At 35.3% G+C, this 21,508-nt stretch overlaps 1 protein-coding gene across 1 annotated transcript in view; it reads right to left on the reverse strand.

The window, feature by feature from the left end:
* LRP1B (low density lipoprotein receptor-related protein 1B) overlaps window positions 1–21,508 on the reverse strand; it is a 582,545-nt gene that overhangs the window by 87,034 nt on the left and 474,003 nt on the right. The window contains exons 61-66 of the mRNA XM_010575228.1: window positions 9,901–10,089; window positions 8,950–9,098; window positions 5,733–5,826; window positions 3,990–4,106; window positions 3,696–3,815; window positions 697–816 (exon numbers count right to left, since the gene is read on the reverse strand). Of these exons, the coding sequence (XP_010573530.1) occupies window positions 697–816; window positions 3,696–3,815; window positions 3,990–4,106; window positions 5,733–5,826; window positions 8,950–9,098; window positions 9,901–10,089 (789 nt within the window). The remainder of the gene's footprint in view (window positions 1–696; window positions 817–3,695; window positions 3,816–3,989; window positions 4,107–5,732; window positions 5,827–8,949; window positions 9,099–9,900; window positions 10,090–21,508) is intronic.

Consider the following 21,508-nt stretch of genomic DNA (forward strand, 5'->3'; position numbering starts at 1 on the left):
CTGTCCCTGCCCTCCCTTTAATCCTGACCCATAGGTTCTCAGTCTGCTCCTCATCCATCCCCAGGCAGAGCTCCATGCACTCCAGCTGGTCATGGACAGAGAGCAACACCCCCTCCTCTTCTCTGTAGAGGATCTGCCTCCTCAAATTATCAAATTTAAGTACAGAAGTTTTGTAAGTATCAGCGGTTCTTGGAGAAGTCCCATGGGGATGCAGTTTGTGGAGTGGTGTCTTAGGGCACATAACTCCCTGGAGCTCACAGAGAGAAGCAAAAGTTGGTCATGTCAAGTTGGAATCTGCTCTGGACACTTCTGCACAGTCAATCTTAAAGAAGACGATTTGCAAATTATTACATTTTTCACTATATTATGAACTACAGCAGCAACAAAGAATGCAGAATAAATTGACAGGAACTGGATAATACTGTGAAAAAAATCAAGAATGTCACTATATTCCAAATAAGATACTCATTTACAGCTCCTGCCTATAAAGTAGTAGTATAATATGAAGTTTACAGAGTACTCATATAAAGATTACCATTCAACAAGAACTGTATGAGCCAGATACAGCTATCATATCAGATAGGTATTACCATACACTAAAAGAGAACATATTAAGTGGGATGGTTATTTCCTTTTACTACTTTTTTCAAAAATGTCAAGCTACAGTAATATATTCAAAACCACCTGCATACTCACCACAGTTAGCTTCATCTGATCCATCAGCACAATCTGGGTCTTCATCACATACCCACAGTTTAGAAATGCAGTGTTTTGTTGTTTTACACTGGAAGTGGTCTGGAGAACAACTGTTTTCAGCTTTAAATAAAAGGATTCCAAATTAAGACTAGAAATTTCTGCTAATATTAAAAATACTTGTTTTAAAGAAGAAAAATATTAAGGATTCAAAATTCAGAAATTGGATATCCATAGCATCACTTATGTAACATCTATAAGAAAACAGCATGCAGTTTTTTATTGTTTATAACTTTGTCTTCTTTTTACATATTATTTCTTTATAACAGTAAGGTCAAACAAATCTAATAAAAAGAGTGTCTATCGTGATATTCCTTTAACAACAAATAAACTTAACATTGATACAATCAAACCACTTTAGTAAAAAGCAGTCAGATTCCTTTTTTTTTCCCCTCTAACTTCCTACAACACTAGTCCTCAATTCTGAAAGTCAGTTTGAAGGACTAAGGCACCTCTCAATGCTTTGACTGAAAAGGTAATCAAAATTATGTACAATTTTGGTGTAATTCTGTGCTCTCTGTTAGAAGAGGCCATGGGTAAAAGTTTGACCATTATTTCATTTTATCAATTTACCAGAAAAATTTTTTTAATGAATCCTAAAGCAAGATAAAGATGCAAAGATGCAGCTAACCTTCACCCTATTCTTTCAGGATGCTTTAAGTTAAAGCTTAACTGCTTTAACTTTAGAACAGCCACTTGCCAACAAAAAACACCCTCAGTGCACTCACATGATTCTAGATTGACCCCCTCATAAGCATATATGCTGGGTCTCACAATTTATTAAACTCTTAGAATATAGAGGCAAGATGAATAAAGGACATATATCTGGACTGGACTGTGAGCAAGCTATTTGTGATGAGATGCATAAGGATTTCTTTAGAAATAAGCATATGTACAAGAACTTCCAAATTGTTCTAAACTGAATTGACCATAGGTGGAAAACAGTATGATCTATTCTCTGATAATATTTTCCCACATGAACGCTTGTCCCATTTTTACCTAGGGAACTCCATAAGGTTTTTTACAAACTTTCCTATCCCTGTTGAAAAGCAATTTGCTCCTTGATACTATCATTCTTGTTTCCTGGGTTTGGCAAGATGAAAAATTTTAGGTTTGTTAAAAGTTGGTCTATTATTTCTTTCAGTGTCACATTTCCAAACATAAATATACTATGCTGGAATTAAAAAGCATTTAGACTTGGCTATGCTGCTAACTATACTTATAAAAAATACTGATTCTCAGCTCGGACACCTTACCAGGGGATTTCAAAGTGCTTTACAAGGAAAACCAGCATAATTACCTCCATTCTACAAACGGGAAGCCTTAAGTACGAAATGTGACTTTTTCAAGGTCACTCAATATATAAAATGAAACAGTGGTAGAGCTGAAAAAAGGTCTGTCTCTTACAAATCCTAGTCCAGTGAAATTAGAATGAAATAGATAATCTCATGTGTTATCTGTCTTGTGACAGGAGCCCAAGTCAATATGAACTTTGTGGTAGACCTACTTAAAACCTCCCCTTTTCATAATCTCCCCAGAGGGAACTAAAGTGTTCTCAGAAGCCACAAGCGAGGTTTTATTAAAATATAAACTAGCATACTTAACTTTCTTAAGAGAGAAGCTAATAAAATCTAGGTAAGACAGAGCAGAAATAAAAAATGTATGTAATTAACCTCCCCCACTCCCCACTGTGTCTTTGCAGGTGGGTTGATGGCTGAGTTTCAGACAATTCTAAAGCTTGCTTTATGTCACAGCAGACTGTCCTTTCCCCACTAATCCCTAGGAATTTTTCAACTCCATCATTGCTGATCCTGACCCTATCCCTCCCACAGTCCCTGAGCACTGCTGTGCTGCAGACTTCGCTGCTCTGATTTAACTTCTGTCAGCTACACCTCAAGGTTTTGGGAACCTTCTATATACCATGTGCAGTCCTTTATAATGAAAAAAGCAATCTCCCCTACCTTCCACAGGAGTTTACCTGATCCCACTTAATCAGTTTTTAAAGAAATATAACATGCAAACCAACGTATAATACCGTCTGTCAGAGGCTACAGCTCTACTGAGCTGTTTGGAAGATGGTCATTAAACATGACCATCAACAAAGCCTTTGTCTCCTTAGCAACCCTTCCCTTTGAGAAGGCCACGTTCTTTGCAGAAATACAGCATATGCAAACCTTGAGAAAGCTAATCCAGCAAATAGGAATAAGCACCTTAGGTCAGCAGTAGAGCTGAATAGTGAATTGACTGAAAGACAGAGATGTATTTTAAGACAGCACCATCATTTTAATTACCAAATGATCAAAGACGCAAGCTATTCAATACATTTCCATTCTAAATCTGAAAATATTTTCTCTACGTATATCTAAGAAATATGAAGTGAAAATGAATTTATGAAAAGTAAGATGTATTAAAAGCTGAGTAAATGGAAATCAAGTTACACAGACAAATTAATGAAGAAGTCCCCAGAGGAAAGGGAACAGAAAAGGTATAAAACTCCATCAAAGAAAAAGGATGTAGAAGGAGCTATGGATCTACACTTCTTCCAATAAAGATTCAGAAAAATATCTTTTTCCATTGAAATGCATTGCTGCAAGGCATGGCAGATGAAAGCCTCAAGAAGATGAGTCATTTGTGAGGTAGTTAAGAGTAAAATGGATGTTTCAGCCTAAGTCAGAAACCCAATTAAATGCTTGAAATTAATTGTTTACACACCCCTCGTCTTTGCAATGACTTTAAAAAATGAAGTGAATAAATGATATTTTAGTTTCCTTCTGTTGTATATGAAGCACTGGACATCAATCAATCCTGTGAATTAACTGTTTTGCATGTTCCTCAAATTATTTTACAGAGAGGACATTTACAGTATTTTACATATTTTACTTCAGTTCCTTCTTTAAAACCAGCTACAGATGTCAGAGCAAAATTCTCTAAACATAACTTACGACAGTCTCTTTCATCTTCTTCATCACCACAATCATCCTGTCCATTGCATCTCAGATTTATTGGAATACACTTCTGATTCTGTGTGCACTTGAACTGACCTGACAGACACACATGTGTGTCTGTAAGTTAAAAGAATAAAAATATCAAGTTAAAAAGATTAAAAGTTAAAGATTTAAAGATTTTAAAATTAAAAGGCAAAAGAATAAAAATATACTTTCTTGACAGAGTTCAAAGCATGGCATTTAAATCAATTTAGCATGTTTCTGAAGTCTACAATGTATATGATCACCTACCACAGTTCAGTTCATCAGAATTGTCCCCACAGTCGTTCTCTCCATCACAGATAAAGGCTGGAAGAGCACAAAGTCCAGTTCCGCATTGAAAACGTCCTGGCTGACATCTGAATTCAGCTGAGAAAAAAGAAAACTGCTTATGAATACTATCAGAGGAATGGTTAAAGTATCAATAGTTTTGTTCTTCCTCTATGGACTAATCAAAAGAGCTTATAAACCCTTCTATTTGCCTACACAATCTCAATCTGAGTAGATATTGGTAACTAAAATGTACACGTACTATTGCAAAATTAATTTCAAAGTCTGAGATTTTAAATTTGCGTAACTATAGTTATACCTTACTAATGATAGTGCAACCCTCTACAGGTTGATGCTTACTATTAGCTCAACAGAGACTTGCAATTTAGGATCTAAACACTTGAGTTCAAGTCTGCATTTAAGAAACTCACTATCCCACCCTATTTCCCATGAAAGGTTTAACATTGTTCCTTCCCACAGCCACTGCTGTTCAAGTGAATGAGCAATTATGCACCTCTATAGTAATATTTTATATAAACATAGCGTAGCTTAACATGTAATCTTACGTAGAATGATTACATATGTTAAAGCTTGCTTCAAAGGCCTCTGCAGCAGAAAAAGAGAACTAATTATTAAATTGTAAAAAAATGGGAGATTTCAATATAAAAAAAAAATTAACTGTTACTTAACTGGAAGATTGTAGAACACATAGTAGAGCATTTTGTGTATATAAGCTTAAGGGAGGAAGGCAAGAATCTTTCGATTTATGCAGATTAATATAATAGTATTAAAGTAGTCAATGACTGGGACTGAAAAATAGCACCATCAACAGGTATTACTCTTTATGCATCCAGTACCCTAGGAAGGTACTTTTCTAACAAGTAAACTTGCAGTCAGCTACCATCACAACAACCACCCTTTGGGATGCTGAAAACATCATCATAATTGACTTCCAGATGTCTAGAATACAAGGCGGGGAATACTACAGTAACCTACTATTTGGACTATGGGAGGCTATCGAGAAATACGCTGTATCTGCACCACCTTCAGGATAGCGTCTCAGAGTTACAAAGGATGCATGAAAAACGTTCGTTGTATAAAATTGTTCATACTGGAGGGGTGAGATTTAGCTCTCCAAACTTTCATTTGACAATATTTATAAAACTATAAAATGAAAATATTTATATAAAATATATTGTGAAAAATACACAGAATCTCAGTAGGAATCATATGGAGAACGTTGCTGTTATTCAGAAAATTGCACTAAATAATAATGTGTAGCTAAACTTGTAGAACTGCAATGAAAAATAAGCAAATGAGATTAGAAATCCACATTTCTATTATATACAAAAATAAACCAAATAAACCTGGCAGAACTTTGTATTTATATATAAAAATCAGCAACCTTGGAACATAGCTTTAAAATAAAAAATCATTAGCAAAAACGTAAGTGGGATCAAGTAACAGTTTAAAACATGAAAAATACATTCTTATGATTTTCCAAAGACCTTAAAAGACCCTTAGTAGACATGAGTTAACGAACATCTTTTACAGGCTGACAAACAAGAGCCTGCACCCTTTGTAGAACTGACAGAGACCAAGGAAAAGAAAACAGTGCTGCAAACAAAAGTGTTCAAAAAATTCCTCTTCCCAACACCTATAAAGCATTATATTTGATTTGCACCCTACTGACAAAACTGGCTTCCAAATTCAGAATGCACTTACGGCATTCCTCAGGCTCGTCAGAGCCATCTCCACAGTCATCGACAGTGTCACATTTCCACCAAAACGGAATACATTTGTCAGTTTTGCAACGGAACTGTAAAAGGAAGGAAAGAAGGAAGAAAACCTTTGATATGAATATTTATTTATTTATTTTTAAACAGAAATAGTACAGTTTATGAAAAAATAGATTCAGTGCTTATGTTGTTGTTCCATTAGTCAACTCTGGCTGTTAACTTTATAAAACTTATTTTTTAAATACTCTTGTTTTGGAGATGTTTTGCACTGAGACTTCCACTGATACAAATCATTGTCGTTTCAATGACGTTGCTGACTTATAGTGCCCCGATATAAACCACTCACTGCATTTTGCTGCATTCTATGATTTGATTCTTTAAGATCTTATTCAAAACAACCACTTGAATTCTTAAACAGTCTTCGTAGGCTGTTGAAGCAGATTTGTTATCATTTTTCCAGATAAACCAAAACACCCACAGTTACAGAAAAGGGCCTTAACGTGCGGTGTTGCAATTGTATACAGTATTCCTTATATCGTTTGAATTAAATGAGAAAAACAGAAGCTAGGCCTTCCAATCTTTCAAAAGGCTAAAATATTTGTACAAAAAAGAAAAATCCTTTGTAAGGTCTTGGCAGTGCCTTTACTCTGAGCTCAGGCAACACTGTACCTTTGCTCTGACTGAGAGAGGAATGCAAACAAAACAAAGAGTAGAAGTTACTTGAAGCAATCTTCTATGGCTAAACCTAAACCCAGCGTTCTTTATGTGGCTAATGCTAAAGAGAAAAATATGGACAGATTATGAGCAACGTTTAAGAAATATTGTGTTTCCTACCTGCTGTCTCTATGAGCACAGAAAGGAAGAAAACTGACAGGTTTCAAAGTGCAAGACATCTTATTTTCTGTGACTAGGCAAAATTTTTTCATTTCTTCACATTTTGTAAATCATTGATTATTCAATAAAACTGTATTTAAAAGGTATATTAAATTTGGTGCATTAGCTCAGTTTTACCTTTTCTGCCAAGAAAATTTAGGGTTTCATGGCCATTTATGTAGTAGGACGTATACTTGGAGCTACATCATTCTTGTACCATGTTGAGGGACAAGCTGTATAACAGGTTGGGTTTGAAAGGCAGCTATTCCAAACTGTTGAACTGTTCCACAAAGGTATGCATATCAGAGTAGCTCAACAGAAGGCCTCCATATGTAGGAGACAAACAGAAACTAAGACAATTCTCATCCTTAGTATTTTCTACTTGCTAGCATAGCCCTCCTGCTGTTTAATTGTTTTAAGGTACCAGCCTCTTTCTGCTCACCTCAAGGGACTTCAGGTTGTTAAAATGACATTATGAATTTAATTCCAGGAAATGAGTACTAACTGTTAGATACTATTATGCTCTACATGATAACGCTTGCATTCCCTTCTAAACTGGGGAACCAGACACTTTGCAAAATCAGGGGTCAGAATCATATGGGTGTGCCTGGAACGGCCTGAGTTTTGGTGTTCTAGAGTCTGATATGTTTTGTACTAGACAATTTCTCGTGTCAAGATTAGCCATCAAAAGACAGCTGAAAGTCTGCAGATGTGCAAGACCAGCATATCAGCCATTCAACTCCTCTTCATCAGAAATAGCTAACAGTGGATGTGCTGTCAAGAGCGATTACATCGTAGGAACAGCTAAGATTTTACAGCATCATCTGAAAATCTGAAGTAGCAAAGTATATTTTTGTCACTAATCTCCGCATCTGATACCATCTGATTGACAAATTATCAAACAGTAAACAGATTTCAAAATTGGAAGAAAATGACTAATCACCAGTGTCAACTTGTGACTGCCTGTCTGAAGCAGCTTCTTCTATTTAACCCTGCTCTCCCTCTTATGGAATCTACAAGTGATAAAATATTGCTCCTGGAGGATCCAAGATGTGATGCTATCCTTCAATTCAGACTACCAGTGAATTATTTAGAAAGGAATAGAGCCATTCAGTCAACTGTTAGCATATAAATTCACAGTGGAATAAGCTCCTGGTGCCATTTAAAGAAAATTTTTAAAAAGAAGAAAAGTGCTGTTTTTTAAACCAAACAAATTTGAGAAGCTAGATACAGGGAAAAATAGGTATGAAAATCCTCATTTTACAAGTGTCTTACACTTTCTCTTTGTTCATCACTTAATGGGAAGTAACAAGCAGACAATCTAAACAGAAAAGATATGATGAACATCATAAAATCACAGCAAACACTACCTTAACAGAACAGAGGAAGACAGCAGGAAGGTTTCTTAAATAACAATATTACTTGAATGAAACTGTACATCATTTATTAAGATGACCACTGTTCCCTAAAAATTAAGAGTAAAATCCTTTCCTTAATGAGTACAGACAAAATGCATCATGATTAAAATGCTCTAAGAGGTCATTAGCATACATATAATAAAAGTGGACTACTAGAAAAGCTGGACTACTAGAAAGATTTTAAAGGCCATATGTACTATTACAATCAACCAATTAATTGTCTGGGCAGAACAGTCCAGAGACTGTTACCAAAGTGGTTCTCTTATAAGAAATCAGTATGTTCTACTTAATCTACCTTATATTTTAAGAAAAGAAGCACCAAATATTTATTTCAAGTACCAGGGAGTCCACCTCCCATAAAGAATTCAATGTTTTAATTGATGCAATTGTTAATTACCTGCATATTCTACCATTTCCACTTCAACTGGATTGTTTTTAATGTAGCCCTATCGTTTACCTACCCAGCTAACTGGACTGAGCTTGTTTTCTTGTATTAATGTAAAGTCCGTTCATGCATGAATACTCCCAAATCATTGATCATTGTTACATACACTTTGTATCATTGTTATATACACACTTTGTATTTTTATGTTTCATATATTATACAAATGTTTTTTCAAAGCAATTTTTATGGCTTTAGTAGCTGTATTTGTTCTAGTGACTGGCAGAAACATCCACATTTGAAAGGGAACAAGTTCTGCATTCTCTGGAAAAAAGGCATTTGCAAGCCTATTTTCAACTAATAGCCTTGAAGATGAAACACTTTAAATGCACCCATGAGTTACCTAGTCTTCAGCTCCTTTGACTGATGCTTCCACATTTCATGGGCACCAGCATTCATTATTTAAAAGTAGGTGGAAACACAGTAAAATACAATCCCCAGTCCCCCTTCGCCCACGCATATGCACGTACCTGACTGGCGGTGCAGTTCGATAAGCATGTCTTGTTATCCGCAGCAAGGTAAAAGTTAGTGGGACAAGCACAAGTATACATCTTGTCAGGGGCTAGAAGGCATAAATGACTGCAACCACCATTGTTTAGTGTACACAGATGTTTAGACACTGTGGGACAGAATAGGAAAAGAATATCAGAGTCTATTATTTCAGTACACTTCAGGGTATCTGCTTTACGGAGGAAGAAAAATGGTATTACGCATACCATTTTTACAATGTAATGTCTCAAATCAAAAACCCGTAAGAGGTAACCGTTTCCTCTTGCCTTTAAGCTATTCTCTGTTGTATGCAAAAATTAATTATTACTATGGATGTAGATTCAATACTGAAAGAATGAGAGGAAGAAAAAAGCACTAGGGTGGTTTTTTTTATAATGAGACAACAAATTAGCTTATCTAGGTCAAGTGCCAAATTGTATTCACTTACAATTCAAATACAGGGACATCAGGAGATCAGACACAATTTTAACACCTACATTCTCTGACTTTCTCTCAGTCCAACAAGTTTCTAAATAACAGTGTTCTTCTGTATTATTAACACTCTCTTACTTTTCAAATAATAAGGTTAAATGTTTTCATAACACACTGTTTCCATCTTGATAACTGGTAACTTGTACTGTAATGCAACTTCACAGTTCTGTACTTCCAGTCAGTATCTGGGTTAATTTTTAAGCACCCAAATTGGCATCTCACCACTGAACACGATATATCACCTTTATTTGATACCCGATATACTTACAACATTAATCACAGATTTATGTTTAAAAAGGCTAATTTGAAAACTTTCACAATTTGAAACAAAGCAGAAATAAAAATAAATCACTGCAGATAAATGAGCTTCCCTTAACTCAGCAGCTGGCTACTAAGTGAAATACATCAGTGGGTATGGAAAGCATGGACAGAATAATTACCATCAGGTTGCCTATACGAATGATACACCTGGATGTCTGTTATGGTATGCCATGAGTTAATCAGTGATAGTCTGTCTGATCCAGAGGTTTTGTGGGCACGGCTGAGTGATTTGGTTTTCCCATCTGTCCAGTAGATGTAGTCTTCAAACAATGTTAGTGCAATCACTCCCGGAATATCTTGATTAGGAACTGTAAGAAGAGATGCTAAGATTAATGTTCACTCCTGGAAGACTGCCAGTTAAAATATTCCATACTGCATGGGTTGACAGATACAACTGCTGTATAATGTCTTGAGAATAATTGTCATGACAATACGTCAAGCCTAGAGGGTTCTTTATTACCAGTTACGATAAAGATGGATGGGGTACGAGCTCTGCTTGCTTAGAATTAGTTGGCCCAATCAGTGTTAAGGAAATGAAAGAACTTCAGTTAACAAAAATCACGTCCAGATTCTAAACCAATGACATGTCAAGCTTTAAAGTAGTACACAACATAAATATAACTTAACCTATTATTTTCTGAAGGCCAATATTCATTTGCTGGTTTAGGGGAATAAAAGTTATCAGAAACCATACAAAACAGAAAGTATACATCTCCAGATGTAGTATGCTTAATGCCCTTTAAGGCAATCAATAGTATTTTATTTCAGCAAAATATGCTGACAAGAGAGATGGGGAAAAAAAAATAGTTTTGCATTAAAATAAACGTAGCAGTAAAAGGACTTATTGCTTATTCCTAGCATAACCAACCATACAATTTAAAAAAAAATAAAGTGATGATAATACCCTGTTGTTACAATATCACAAATTTATGAGCCAACATCACTTTTAAAAGGATGGAAGGACAAAAGGGCAAAAAAGCTTTGGCGCATTCTTTATCTTACTGTACACTCTAATCTTGAACTATTTGTTCTTGGTAAACATAAACTGAACTCCTTTTTTTTTTTTTTTTTTTTAAATTTTAACATATATAGCTGTAATCATAAATATCACAGGAGAATATCTGACCACAATGGTCAATTTGTAAATTATAATCTTTTGTTGCTGGATCACTCTTAAGTACTGATAGAGCTGAAAAGGCAGATCAGAGCAGCTGAGTCTGCTGTTTTTAACCAGCATATGCTTAACACCTTTACCTTGTTTTCTTAGATGAAAACAGCTTAATCTTTTTACCTGGAATGTGCTTAAATAGAGTTGGCAAATCTCACATTCCAGTTGGCACATTTCATGGTTCACTGACAACTGATGGCTGATACTGAGTATGTGGAACGACAACTTAGCAAATTCAATTTTGTATACAATAGCGTTGCTGATAGTGAACTCCAGTGTAGGATATGTTGCCTTCTGGTCAAGGAAACCTTGCTTCTTAGACCCGAAATCATTTTCCCTTCTTGTATGTTTACCTATACCATAGCCATCATACTGAAATAACAGTAAGATATTCTTTAAAGAGCTTCATAACTTTTCTAAGAAATTAGTCAAAGTGCAAAGAAATCTTAATTTTGGCACTTATTACATAGGCAACTTTGGCATGGTGCCTTACACAGTATAGTACCCCCAAGAAAAGCTCTTATAATTTCCCTTATTTGTAGAATCACATTGTGAAAAGGGGGTCTACAAACTAGAAGTGAATCACTCCCCATGGCGACTTTTGTTATCCTGTTCCTCTGAGCGAGGAAGAGAAGAACTCTTGAAGTACCATTAATTCTAGTTTTGCTGCTAAAGTAACAAACCAAGTACAACAAAACAAGAACACAGAAACTATAAGTACAGGTATTTCCATTATATTGATTCTTTTCCCTCTTTCCTCCTTTTCCTTATTTTCTCACCACTGGATTTATCAGAATTGATTGCAAGAAAAACCTCCTAGACTGCTAGATTTGGGAAAACACCCAAAGGCTAGAGCAGGGTTTGTCTGTCCACTGGAAGACCTATATGTATTATCACCTAATTAGATCAACTACTTGCCTGTTAATTTTATCCCCACTTTGCTCTGGAGCAAACTAAATTATTTCCTTGGTGGGTGAAATAAACTGTAGACTAGACAATAGTATCCAGCTTCACCCTAGATGTAGTATGGAGTGTGGGGGGGAATCTCTAGTACTGCAAATGGTGAAACGAACCCTGCACCTAGTCACAGCTGAGCCTAAGCACTCAAATCCCAGTCATTACCCGGGTTTTTTACGTTCTTTTGCTTAACATGGGTGATTTTCCTTGAACCTTCTTGAGAGATTTCTTAAGCTCTGCATACATCTTTGATAATGAGGAATTCAGCTTGATACTGTTCCAGAAAAGGCATGTGTCTCTAATTTTAATTTTTAAAAGGGAATGATCTTTAAAATGCTTTAGCACAATTATTAATTGGGAATACTAATTATCATATCATATGCTTACTACCAGGCTACTCTAATTAATTAAGGAAGCATAGAATTTACATGTTCATGTCATTTAGAAAAAGGAAATTACAATTCTGAATTATTTCAGAATTATTAGTTCATCAAAATCTGTGTACATGCATGCTCTGTAAAGGAAACACCTTTCGGGTTCAATCACTATCCAATATTTCAGCAGATCTGTGAAAAACTGGGCTCTCTCAGACTTCCTCTGTTGCCACTCTCCCCAGTTAGTTACTTGACTGAACTTAGGTCGTTCAGTTGCTTTACTGTGCTATTATATTTACCATGGGATTTTGAATACATTTGGGCACAATCCATTGTGGTATCTTTATATACAGAGACTTAGGTATATTAAACTCAGCACTTTTTATTTCAGGTAGATTATAAATATTTGCTGTTGAAAGTTTTCCTTTAACTTCTAAGTCATGATTGTGCCACAGTACAAAAAATTAAAAGACAAGCAGGAAATTTAGGTACATCTGCAAAACTGCAGGAAATTCCCCACTGATCTTAAAGGGCAGTTTCTAATGAGAAATACAAACTGGGCTGACAGAAGAAGCAGGAAGAACAGCAGAAAGAGAAACTGCTAGTCTGAGTGAAACCCTGAAGCTATCCATAAACCTATTTATTTTATTTTTGCTTGAGTTCTGAAAAAGTATTTCATCGTATAAATTATGACCCTTGCTGCTACTTTTGACATCAAATTCAGGACGTCAAAGATACCACTCCAGTCTTTCTAAATAAAACAAATGTGCTTTTTTCTTTGTCTGTTTTATCTTATTCTGATCACAGTTAAGATTAAAAACAGAATAAATGGGCATGTAAAAGACTTAATGCACATGAAGAAGACTTACATAGGATCTCAGTCTTTATTATTCCCGAACAATGAAAAATACGTCTAGCAGTCATCCTCTTTTTGGCCATCCAGGAATTACAAGTAAACACCATATCCTGAGTATAGATGTATAAGTAAATGCTTACTTTTGTTTCTGTGTATGTTTGTGGGTTGCCATACAATTTATCCTAGCTTCAATGGATTATGCATACAGCAGAATGCAGATGAAACTTTACAGTCATGAACGAAAGAAGATCCAGGAGAGTAACACATACTGTCTGAACTGTCTCATTAATAGGGAACCTAAGTTAAATATGTGGCATAAAATGTTAAGTATTACAGTTAGACCACTGCATTTCACAAAACTGTTCATTGACTCAAGTACATTTTTCTTTGATTTTTTTTTTTAAAGCCAATTCTGTAAGCACCAGGTTTAAAAGCTTAAATCTTCCAATTAGCTTAAAAACAAAACCACAATATCAAACACAATGTAACAAATATTATACTCTCTTTTTTATGTTCTTTAAAAGAAGTATGACCTGTTTCTAAAAACTGGATTTTCCATTATTACCACATATTGCTCAAAAGTTGAAACTCTCAGTGGTTTAAACACTCACAGATTAGGGTTGTAGTTTGTCCTGCCACTATTTCTTATTTCTGAGTAACTTTGTAAGTTTAATGGGCTTCCGCATTAAAGCCAACTTTTCATTAAGTAATGTTCAACACAAACTTCATCAACATCGTTTCAGAAGCTTGCACTATTTATAGCTGTAAAAGCTATATGTATTCTGTTGTGACCATGAGACTTAGAGAAAGTTATGAAAAAAAAAATTAATCAATGAAGCAATGAATGGACTGTGTTAAATAAAATAGTACAAATTAATAAATATAAGTAAAAACCTACGTAAAGTAAAACACACAGAAAATAAGTATAGTATCACCAGATACAAATATTTCTTATAAAAATTCTAAGCTCACCATAAAAATATAAAAATTCTTACGAAATAAGAATTAATAATGATTACATAATATAAAAAGGTCTTATAAAAATTCTTCTAAGCTGACCATAGAACTCACTGTATTTTCTTGCAGTTGATACATCTGTAAAGACTGAAAGAAGTTCCTGAAAACAGGCATTCAATGGCAGATAATTCTGATTTACTTTATCATTTAAGGAATAGTTCTATCATAGCTGAATATTATTTTTCTTTAACTTTTAGTATATTATAAACAATGGAGCATCAGAACTGTTGACATGTAATAGGTTATAAAATCTACAGTTCACATCAACTATGAATGACCGAAAAAATTGAAAAAAAAGCTGTGAGAGAATTTTTACATCTTATTTTCTGACGGAACAGTAAAATAGTCTCCCATGCTCTTTATTCTTTGCCTTTGAGGATATCAGTGTTACAAGCTTTCCAAAATTTCAGGTGGTGACAGGTATTGATTTAGCATAAATGTATGTAGTAGAAGAAACATCCACTTTCTTTCTTCAGTCCTTCCTTTAACTTCAAGAGAACCTTGGCTGCATTACTGATCTACCTCTTCATAAATGACTTACATTAGTTATACTTTGCAATACTAATTACTAACCTCACAGCATACATTACGGTGTGAATCATGGTTTTAAGCAGGAAAGCAAGACTAATTGCTCTCCTTTCTTTGGCAGGTACTGTGGAAATGGACCACTTTCTAAAAAAATCAAAGTAAAGTCAGGCTAGTCATAACTGATAAGTACCTCTGCTTCCCCTGCACCACCTATTTGAAATCATTTAATCAAGATGTCTACTTGACAATCCATTAGTAAGAAAGTAATGTATTCTGTTAAACACAAAAATTACATTACACCAACATAAGGGTCAGATCTAGACAAGCAAATTCATGGAGAATTTAAATAGTCATATTTTAACACAGAGCCATGAGAATTGCACTCACTTAGTATTAATTACTTTCTAGAATGACCTATGTATTCAATAGATTTTTTTTTTTTTCTTTTAAGGTTTCTCATAATAATGTCACCCTATGGCCTCTATGAAAGCTTCCAAAATTGGGTTAAGTAAGCTGAAGCCCAATCCATATCTCAAAACACTCACTAAAAATAACTAATAAAACAGCCCACCTGCAGACCAATAATCCAATGGATACACCTCTAGCAGTCTCTAAGTATTTACTAGACCAGTACTTACTACACATGCTTTCCCCCCCTCATTGTTAGAGCATCAAATCCTTAAATAATCCCTTGTAACCCATGGATATTACTTCTCTCTTGGATGAAAAAATCTCAGCAAGTATAACTGAAGTGCAGTTCAATCAGAAAAGGGATAACTGCCCAACTGCCATAGGACTCGGACTCCATCATCACGGACAGGGCACTGGACAGCTGCTATGGCGTACGGGAAGGGGCAAGAAGTGCCTTTAGCCCCTTTCATAAATCCTTGCCTGAACAGTACTACTCAGCTGACTGCTTCCACTGAGTCCCAAATAGTTATTTCAGTGACTCAAGTTTCTTAGAGCTTCCGATATGGTATATCTCAAAATATATATGCCAGTTTTTATATACAGCAACATACACTTTGTATCATATAGGAGTAAAAAATGCTTTACTTTGTGCCAGCAACAGAATCTTATTAATTCGAAGTGATACTTTGATTTTCAAGACCCTGCTCTTCTTACCTGTGTAATAAAATGCATTATGGGGGTATAGGCAACAACTTACAATTATGAAGGACAAAAAACAGGGAATGCAAAATCATCACCTTAAGTCATTTCTGAGGAAAATTTGCACCTGAAATTTGCTTTTGTGATTCCTTTTCCTACCACAGCTGCCTCCTACCAGAGATGGGCAAGTCCCTCCTTTTCTAACAGGCCTTCTACTGCCACCTCTAGTTCTCCACTGAGGTTTCATTTTATACGTAAATCATAAATTCTCTTACACTGAATGCTAATCCCAAACAGTGCTTGACCAAACAACAAGTAGACGAGAAATGTGATAAGAAAGAGAAGGTAGAAAAGAGAAGGAATGCACAGGCCTATCAGAAAGCTGCAGAAAACAGGAGAAAGAAATACAGGTGGGTAGTAAAAGGGAAAAAAGGGGAGGCTTGCAACAGATCAGCAGTGGAAAATAAAAGTTATGAGATACTTGAACACAAATAAAAATGACAAGACATAACATACTAAAGGCAGATAAAGTGCTGGATGAACTTAGGGGAAGAAGAGCCATATGTCTCCGTAAGAGGGAACATGATGATGCAGACATATGAGAAGCATGCACAGACTTAAAATGTACATCTCTCTCTCTCTCTCCTCAATTTTGTACTGATTTTGATCCAAGAATATAAATTCATATGCTGTAAGTCATATCTGTGATAAAAATGTCTACTTTTCACTTGTGTGAACTCTGTTTCCCTTATATTTTCTGAGTACCTCTACTTAAGCATAAAAAACATTAATTTGATTTCAGGGGTGAAAAACATGCCATCTAGGATTTAACTACAAAATATGCTTACTGAAGAAGCTGTATGGGAGAAGGGAAACCCAGTCTCACCCAGCTCTTATTGAAACACAAATATTTCCAAAAGTAAAAGCAAATTAACTAAATTGAACAATGAAAAAAAAAAAAAGTCTCATTGTCAGCTGGTAAAATCCACGCGCCAAGAAAAAGCATCCTGAAAAAGGAGAAATGCTGACTTCTTCTAACAAATAAACACTACAAAAATATCTGTACTCTATCATGTCCACCAAGGTTAGATTTTCTTTGGCATTCGGCTCTTCTTCAAGCTGAAGCTGGCTGATCACTTCCAAGCTAGAAAGAGATCTGTCCCTTCCCTTTCCAAAAAGAAGGGACTGCAACCTTGCCATGCCCTTGTGCAAAGTCTACAAGAAGAGAAGGGGTGACAGAGTCCTCTCATGCTGCTCCCAAAAATGCATTCACCCAGCTAGAGTTCCAGTGCTGGTCAGTAACTGCTAAAGGTAATTAATTGTTGTTACGCAACATTTTAAATAACCTTCTTCCCCCACTGTGGCATTAGAACAGTTTCTGTTTAAGAATTTTGGCACCCAAAGACAGAATATTTACATTGGTAATCAAACCTTAAAAAACAGGCTACATTATTTTGCATTCCAGTCTCTGAAACTCTTCATTTTCTGAGCTGCAATAAAATAAAATTAGAATAAAAAGCCTACTGGCATCTTGACCCAAATGGAACCAGTGACAAACTCTTAGGAAGAATTAAGGATTCTCCAAAGACAAACTGGATCAAGGAAGAACAACGCTTAATAAAAAAATAGCCATTATACCTACAAAACCAAATAAGCTTGGAAATTGCTGATCTTCTCCTGTGCTACAATTACTGGCCCATACTGTCCTCTTTCTATTTGAACTGCCTTGTAATCATTTTTGTCTCATTTTATATTCAACTTGTAATCTCTCTGAGATGCAGTCAATACTTTTTTATTTCTGTATAGTACTTACTCCTGGTACTTGCTCCTTTTGATAAAGAACTTGAAGTGCTTAGACAATGAAGTTAATAATGAATAACGACAATAAGATTATGTCTATTAAGCTTGTGAAAAAGTATGTAATTTTGACAGATGTAATTAAATTTAAGTATGTTACATTAAAACACTAATTTTTTTAAAAGATGAGACATGTTATAATCACTGTTACTTTTATTAAATTGACACTTTGTTTAAAGAACCAAACCTGTCAAACTCAATGAACAGAAAAAAAATTATTCATAGAATATATACATTAATTCCAGTAATTGAAGCCATGTTTCACAGAAAAAAACCCCCTATGTATGAACACACTTTTAGGATGATATTACTGATATTTTTAATAACAACAAGTGCATGCGTACATATTTCTTTCTACAAGTGTAATATATACATCATACACCCGTACTGGCTAAATATGGAAGATACAAGTCCTGGCATTAAGTGGTAGGGTATTTTGCCAGTCAAAAAATGTAACTGAAAGTGGAAACAGAGAATACTGCAGTATAATAAACTCACACAAAAATTGTTATACATCCCAAAACTACCATCACAAAAGAAGCAGGAAATTTAGACTTAAATCTAAACATCTAAGGCACAAATGTATCTGTGGTATTAAAGCTGACTATTACATATGACTTATAATGATACCATGAGAAGAGATGAATCAATTTTCAAAAGTCTGCCTATAAAATCAGTTGATCAAATCTAGGACTGAAATATTTTATTGTCCCACTTTAAAATGTTTTATTGCCTTTTTAATTTCACTGTGAGCAGTTGTTTATATGCCAGTTACCCTGTAGCAGTACAGAGTAGCATGCTGTCACAGCGGTGATTGTTCTCAAATATATACAAGTTACTATTCAAGTAGAACGGCTCACAGTGTGCTAATGAGTTTCCAAGATTCTTTAAACATTTTTCAGATTTACAGAGACCATTTACATGCCTACTAGCCCCTACACCTTAGTTTCGTGTCTTGCTGCTTGTTTCCATATTCATCCCCACTCTGCCCCCCAAGCTATTCCTTCCTTCACCTTTGCCTCTCCGTGCTCCTGCTGGGATTGTCTCCTGCCACCACCCAACTACGAGCACATGAACTGCTAAACCCCTTTGGCTTATTTCATTTATCTTCTACCTCAACTACAGGAGCTGTTCCAACGCTCTGCAACTTTCTTCATCAAAAGCCTTCTGCTTTTGATTGCTTTGATATGAACTGGGGGAGACCTTGTGACAGAAAAAAACCCTGTATTTTATGTTCTCTGTTCTCACAGGAACAACTGCATGGCAAGTAATGCCCATCCTTTAAAATTTGTGATGGTGCATGTCCAGCTCATATGGAAACACGCAGTGAATGTCTGCTAAGTTTTTAATGAGTATGTAGAAAAATTAATTTCAGAAGTTTATAATCTAATCAAATATGGGCATATTATCACAAGAACAGTGGAAGATACAGAAACCAACCTGTTGGCAATCTTCATAAACTGGGCTCCATAAACTGGAGACTGTGGAACCTTAGAGTAATGTGACTGTGTGAATTGCCTTTAATATAGGTGAATCTGTGTATTTTTCCTGAATATTATCCTTTAAAAGAGACAGAATACAATAAAATAAAATAATAAGATTTAGGAAGACATATGAATTGGAGAATTTTATCTGAACAACTATGAAAAGTGAATCTAGAATGCAACAGTGGAGGTGAAGCAATTATCAGTTTGTGCTATCAGATGTCACTGTAACCACTATAGACTCCTCAAAAGTTGGGGAAAAAATTGTTGCAATATCAGAACTACTGTTTATTTCTCATCTGCTGTGAGAAACCCTCTTTTCAGACTTCTCTAACTTCTGAACTATGAAAACTGCAGTATAAATCTGGAATTAGTTTATGTAATCTCTTAGATTACTTTTACATTAGGAGAATTTCATAAATAACTGGATTTACTCTTTTACAAAACTCTGGTGGCAGAGTTCAGAATTAGACACAAATACTCACTTTCTACCTACAAAGCCCGTACAATTAGCAATCTTTGGAATTACAGGTGCTAAAAATGAAGAAGGAGGTTATAATCTCCCCAAACCTTATACTTGATACTTTAAAACTTGCACATATGTACACCAATTCTGAGGTTTGTAAACACTCAGGCAGAAGCCAATTTTGAAGAAAAGGTTTTTCAAATTGAGACACTATAGGAAAGTTTCTCTCTGTTAACTATATTACAACTAAGGAAGTAATTTACAAATACTTAATTCATTTAAGATTCAACACTTTTTCATTGCTTAATTTTCATGCCCCTGTAAGATGAAGCAACGAAGCGCTCAACTTTTGTTTTTACAGTATAAAACATCAAAGAATTCCACACAGTTAAGGACTAATCTCAGCTCAGAGAAGCTTCTGTACTTCCTAAACTGGACTATCAGATTCCACTTTTATAGTTTCATTATACTGAAATTCTCATCTTCAAAGAATGAGATGGGAAAATGGTAGGCACCTCTGGGTTTTAAGAGCTCTGAAGGATAGGGAAACCTGCATGAGGCAATCAGATACCTAGGGAACTGCGAAGCTTGCATTTCCTCTGGGCAGTGGGAACCAAAAGCAGCTGTTAAGTCTGACAAATTCTTAAATGTTTTATTTTAACGCTCACAGAAGTAAACCAGCTTAGTGCTTAGCCAGATTAGTGCTTCAATGCTTGCTTAATCATTTACTGTGCATAACATTTGTGAATGCTGCAGTGCTAAATTGGCTAAGCTCTAAAGACAGTTTACATAATCAAGCATTAAACTTCAAATAGATAAGCAAGGTCATTGCTGCCCCTAGCGCCAGGAAGAGCTCCCAAGTACTGTAAGATTTCTGGCCTAGTTAGCATGTTTTCAAAGTTCTTACTAGGACTCCCTTGATAATTATAAAAGCCCATTTCTCTATTGAAATGCAGAGGAACTTTCCAAGAGAAAAGTAGCAGATGTTCTCTTTTCCTGAAAAATCTTTAAGAATCATAATAAAGAAAGAAAAAAAAAATTGTTGTAAAAAGTGTTAACACTAGGACCTAAATACATGTAAACTCCCATTTCATGGAATAAACACTCCTTGGTTTAACATACAGCCTGTCAATAATTAGTCTAAGATTGTTCTCTTTGTCCTCAAGACGTATCTAGTGCAGAGCACAGAACACTGCAGTCTATCTCATACAATAATATCTCTTTATGATACAAGATCCACCCATTCTGACAAGATAATTATTTGCTGGGTCTTGTGAAATCTGTGTCACATTTGCTGATATATTTTGTAACAGGTAATTTAAGATCCAAAAAACATATGCTCAGAAAAAACTCACAGCAAGCTAGCCTTATCCTCAAAGGTCACAGAAACAGGTGGAAAAAATACTTGGCTTACAATAACTAGCACTTTAGAATGCATTACTCACATGATTCCCGTTTAGACTTTTTTCTCTGCTCCATGAGTATGTATTTTATGGTCATCGTATCTGTGCCTTTATCCTTCTCCATTTGAAAACAAAGGATAGAATAAACTCAACCATCCCTTAGTTAACTCTGACAATACAAAGTGTCTTAAAATGACAAAGGAAAATGGACCATGAAATCCATATGAACAATATGTCTTCAAGAAACACAGTTATCACAAGATATAAAACTAATCTTTCTCATTTAAGTGCTTATCAACATGGACTACAGTTTTTCATATCAAAAGGCTAGAAGGGATTACAGCTTCACCTCTTCTAAACCCCAACCACTGAACTTCCTTGAGTTTCCCTTATTAAGACAATTATTTTGCAATGGTTAAATTTTATCTTCCAGAAATATTTCTAGTCTTGTGCTGAAGCACGAAGACACGCAAAATTTATTTGGTGGTTTGTTCCAGGAGAAGGGGG

The sequence above is a fragment of the Haliaeetus leucocephalus genome, unplaced genomic scaffold (assembly GCF_000737465.1).
Source record: "Haliaeetus leucocephalus isolate CR32 unplaced genomic scaffold, Haliaeetus_leucocephalus-4.0 Scaffold451, whole genome shotgun sequence".
Lineage (NCBI taxonomy): Eukaryota > Metazoa > Chordata > Aves > Accipitriformes > Accipitridae > Haliaeetus > Haliaeetus leucocephalus.